This window comes from Condylura cristata, unplaced genomic scaffold (assembly GCF_000260355.1).
Source record: "Condylura cristata isolate star-nosed mole 26May11 unplaced genomic scaffold, ConCri1.0 scaffold00013, whole genome shotgun sequence".
Classification (NCBI taxonomy): domain Eukaryota; kingdom Metazoa; phylum Chordata; class Mammalia; order Eulipotyphla; family Talpidae; genus Condylura; species Condylura cristata.
In genome coordinates this window covers 5,214,603-5,219,434 of record NW_004567114.1, presented here as the reverse complement: position 1 = coordinate 5,219,434, position 4,832 = coordinate 5,214,603, and the positions used below count along the sequence as shown (strand labels likewise).

At 46.2% G+C, this 4,832-nt stretch overlaps 1 protein-coding gene across 1 annotated transcript in view; it reads left to right on the top strand.

Moving 5' to 3' along the window:
- Positions 1-4,832, top strand: part of AK7 (adenylate kinase 7) — a 51,202-nt gene that overhangs the window by 13,628 nt on the left and 32,742 nt on the right. Inside the window, exon 6 of the mRNA XM_004681585.2 lies at positions 4,565-4,645. Within this exon, the coding sequence (XP_004681642.1) occupies positions 4,565-4,645 (81 nt within the window). The remainder of the gene's footprint in view (positions 1-4,564; positions 4,646-4,832) is intronic.

The window sequence follows — 4,832 nt, the reverse complement described above, 5'->3', positions numbered from 1 at the left end:
CCTGTGTTGGTCCGGCACACACCTGTGTTGGCCCAGCACACGCCTGTGTTGATCCAGCACACGCCTGTGTTGATCCAGCACACACCTTGTTGGCCCAGCGCCATCCGTGTTGGTTTGTTTCCTCGCCTTCCTCTCCAGACTTCAGAGCATCAGGCTCATGTAGGACCCACTGTCCTGAGCTCCTGACCAGGTTCCACTCCAGCCCACTAAGTTGAAAGTCTCATTGTAGGAACAGCAGAGCTCAAATCCTTCAGGGGTTCATGGATCCAAAGTCATTTACCCAGAAGAGGCGCACAGCTCGGAGCTGGCCTGGGGAAGAGGAGGCCCAGACTTCCCCGGTTCCAGAAGCTACCTCCTTGCTTCTTACACAACTCTGACAAGTGCACACTAACTTCATCTGACAATCAAGGAGTGGGGGCTCCCAGCGGCTCCCTGACTTGTTCAAGGGCATGTGACAGCATCCCCCTGATGCTTCTTGTCCAGCCCCCCTCTTCACCACACAGCGCTGGGGGTGTGCTCAGTTCTCCCACAGGTGGGGACGCCGTGAAGGGGGTGTGCGTGGTGGCACTGGGTCTACCCCCCCACCCATGGGACACCCGCGCCCATTGTTCCCAAACATCATCTGATGAGGTTTGTCTGGACCCATCATGGTCGCCAGTGGTTTACCCCTATCAGCGCTGGGACATTCATGTAAGTAACAGTGCCCAGGTAGTAATAGTGGTTAGTAGTTTATAGCCCCCTATTACATCAAAATGTCCTGTTTTAACCTATATACTATAGAATTATTTTATTATTCTTATCTTCTATTGAAATGGACAACAGGAATGTTCTGGAGATAAGTAAGTAGGAACAGCTAGAGCACATGGAGGGCTGGGGGCCCTGAGCAGCACTGAACGGCTCACCTGCGAACCGCACCTGACACGCTTCATCTCCTGTAATCTTCGACGCTCTGTGAAGCAGAAACTGATGCCATTAAGCCACGTTTTTTAAAAAAAAAATAGATTTATTTTATTTATTTATGCATATAAGAACTGGGGTGCAGGCCAGAGGTCTGGTGGGGGGGGGGTGTGTGTGAATGGATTCACCAGAGACAGAGTGGGGAGCAGAACAGGTGGATCTACTGAAATTGCACTGCTGAGGGGCGCAGCGGGGAGACAGGAGAGGTTGCTGTGCCCTGTGGGTCAGCAACTTGGCTGGGGACTGAACTCATGCCACCACAGTGGCTGGTGATAGCTTGATAATGCTGAGATTTAACCCCTGTGCCACCAGGGAGGCCCATCAATCCACCTTTAGCACAATGTAAAATGTCCATAGATTCCAAATCCCTTAACGGTTCTGCTTCATTTTCCTCCCCAACTGGTTAATGCCAATTAATCTGAGAACCCACAGGACTCACTTCTTGCCCCATCATCCCGGCACCCCCTCTTCCAGAAGACCCCCTCCCCCGCCGCCGCAGGCAACGCCCTTCCCGGAAGACCAGGGACCCGAGGTAGCGATATTTAATTATAGCGCTAAGCTGACACCTAGTGGTCGCGGAGGATATTGCAGTAGGAACTTGGCGCTCCAAATTTGTTAACGTGAGCTTAAACGTTGGAAGCAATGTGGGTTAGGGATTCTAATCTCTTTTCTGCACATTCACTTACAGTTACAGTCTTAACCAAGTTATTAAACTTGGGGGGCTTGAAACAAAAAAGCAAGGGAGCTTGATTAGAAGGTATACATTTCTTCCAGTTCTAATTCTGTATTGTTATAAAATATTGACTGCCCATGACAGAAAATTCATGACTTTAAAATATCATTCACGTCTAATCCACCACTCAAGAACACATGATCACACAACATAAAAATAATCTTAGAGATGGAGCATCTAAGTGGAAAATTATCATCTTCATATCTTTATTATAAAAACACTAAATATGCCCCGTTTTAAATACTATGAAAAGCTCATTAAAAAATCTTTTCCTGGCCCTCCCTGGTGGTGCAGCGGGTTAAAGCACAGCACTAAGAAGCTGAAGCCACTTCCACATGAGTTGGATTCTCACCTCTCCCTGAGATGACCACATGGCCTGGCAGACCTCTCCTATCTCCCCCACTGCTCCCCTCTGTAGTGTACTTCTTCAACCTGCCTATTCTGCTCCCCACTCTGTCTCCGGTAAATCCTTTCACCACCCCTACACCTCTGGCCTGTACCCCAGTTCTGTATGCATAAGTAAATAAAATCTTTAAAAAAAAAAAAAGTAATGCCCCAAATTACCACAAACTTTACAACTTATCCATCATTAAAGTAGAATAATTCCTGGTACTCATATTTTTCATGTATGTTTTACAAGACCCAGCTCATAAAAGACACCTGTATCTGTGGATTATGACACATCAGAAATGCAATTTTATGACTATGTTTTATTTAAGCACTACCTATAATCTGTTAGTGGCACATTTTGGGCTTTTTTCCCAAACAAGTACAGAATGGCCATTGAAAGGTTTAGTGCAAATATCTGTAATCTTAATTAAATGAAGATATTCTGTCTGTGTATCCCCTATTTTACATTCTCCAATGACTTTATCACAGAGAGGAAAAGCAAATTTCTTCCCAATAACTTAGTGTTCATGTTCCCACACATGACATATAGTTTTGTTACAGGGCACCCCAGTGTGAACTGGGCTACCTGTCTGTGGGTCCTCACCCATGTGCCTAAAATTTAGTTGTGCTGCAGGCGCACACAAAAGGGTCAATAACGGGTTTATTTACAAAAGGGGGAAAGAAAAGGAACAACCCAGGGAAAGAGAGAGAGATACAAGGTGACTAGAATATCTTACCGGCTCTGCATATTTGGAGCTCTGGTGACAAACTAACTGATAGCCCCCAGTCACGCAACCCCGAGAGCCATTGCCTGAGGGAGAGAGTGGGGTAAATGGCTCCCTATTTATCCCCCAAGTCCCAGAATGCCTGTGTAGCTCCGCCCTTGGGTCCTTGCGGGTTTTCTCCCTGGTACTTCTGGGAGTTGTAGTTTCCAATCACTGGAGTAGGGGGCAGAGCCCAGAAAGCTGGAGTAGAGGGTGGAGTCCACAAGACTGCAGAGTTCCTTTAGGACATCCTTCCACTTAACATGTTGTTTCACCAAAATTCAAACAAACCAGCCAGACTTCGGATTTCCTCCTTTGGTCATGCCTAGAAGGATGCTGACTTTTTGTTCTTCATGACCAAGTGAGTCACAAGAAACCACTAATCACAGAAATTAGTGGTTTGGGCATATCACTCAGTGCTGCCCGTTCTCAAGTCCACTGTCCACTTCTGTAAAAGGCCCTGGTCTCCCAAGTTTATAATAGTCATCAGACCTCCTTCAGGCTGTGCTGGTAAGAGCAAAACTGTGTGTATCCATCTAACTAAAACGGGAGGTGGTGCCCAGTGCAACGGAAATCGTCCTACACACACACACACACACACACACACACACGCACACACACGCCTTCTAGACGTTCTTCTAGACTGGCAAAGATGCAGAGAAGTACCCGACAGATTGATGAGAGATAAAAACAAGAAGAGGTTTAATAACAGCATGCAGACCTGGGGGAGACGCAGCATGATGAGTAACTCACCACCTGACTTCAAGAACCATCTTAAGTTGCTCAGTTAGTACAACTTAAGAGAGGTTAGAGAGGGGAGACAGTTGGGGAGCAGCAGACAAAAGTATCCAGAATTAAGTGCTGTTCTCTGAAAAGAGATAAGGAGATTATTCTACCAGTTACTACATCTGGGGGTGAGAAATTTACATGTAAATCTCTTTTCCAAAAGAGACCTCCACCCAACCTTCAGAGTCCATTCCAATGAAATCAATCGTTTTTTTTCAAAAAGACATATTTTGGGGTAGCAGATTTTTGCTCCCCCACATATATAACTAAATTTAGTATTTTTCTCCGACTAATCTGTCTAATGTGAAAATATTTGTTTCCCTCATCTGAGAAGAAGCCAGAGAGGCAGGGGAATTTTCCCTTGTACCCTAACAAAACTCATCATGGAAAGAACAATTTTTACATCTCTCTTCTTCTCAGTACCCAATGTAAGGCTTAGAGGTATTAAGTTGGTTTTTCTTTTTTTAAGATTTATTCATTTTTGTGTATAAGAACTGGGGTATAGACGAGAAGTGTGAGATTCACCAGAGACAGAGTGGGGAGCAGAACAGGCAGATTGACTAAAATCCACTGCTGAGGGGAGCAGAGGAGAGACAGGAGAGGTTTGCTGTCACTGTGGGCCACTCCCTGGCCTGGGATCTGACTCGTGCTGCAGTGGCTATGGACAGCTTCACAGTGCTGAGCTTTAACCCATTGTGCCACCAAGGAGTCCCCAGAGAGATGAGGTTTTCACAAACAATAGCATCTGGCTTTCCTCTCATTGTGGGTCCCAGTCGCAGTCTAATGGCGCTCAGGGGCATCCTGTGTGGTGTGGGGGCTGGCAGCCTGACAGCGTTGGTCACACGCCCTGACGTGCTGCTTCTAAATGATGCGGTAATCCAGTGTGAGATGATTCACAATATCAGACTTAGCGTTTTTTGTATTTTATTAATAGGTGAGAAAATTCGCAACCTATGTAGTGGCTGCTGGACTTCAGTACGGAATGGAAGGAGGCATCCTACACAGTTTTTTTAAGGTACGGCTTTTCACTGACGATGTGCCTCAAAAATAAGACCGTATGATCCGAAGATGTCCCGTCTTACGTCTAGGCTTGACTAGGTCCGCATGACATGACAGCAGAGAGCCAAGGAGAACATGGGTGTAGACCATGCCCACCCATTTTTTTCTTTCCTATTACTAACAACATGCACTCACCACTCACA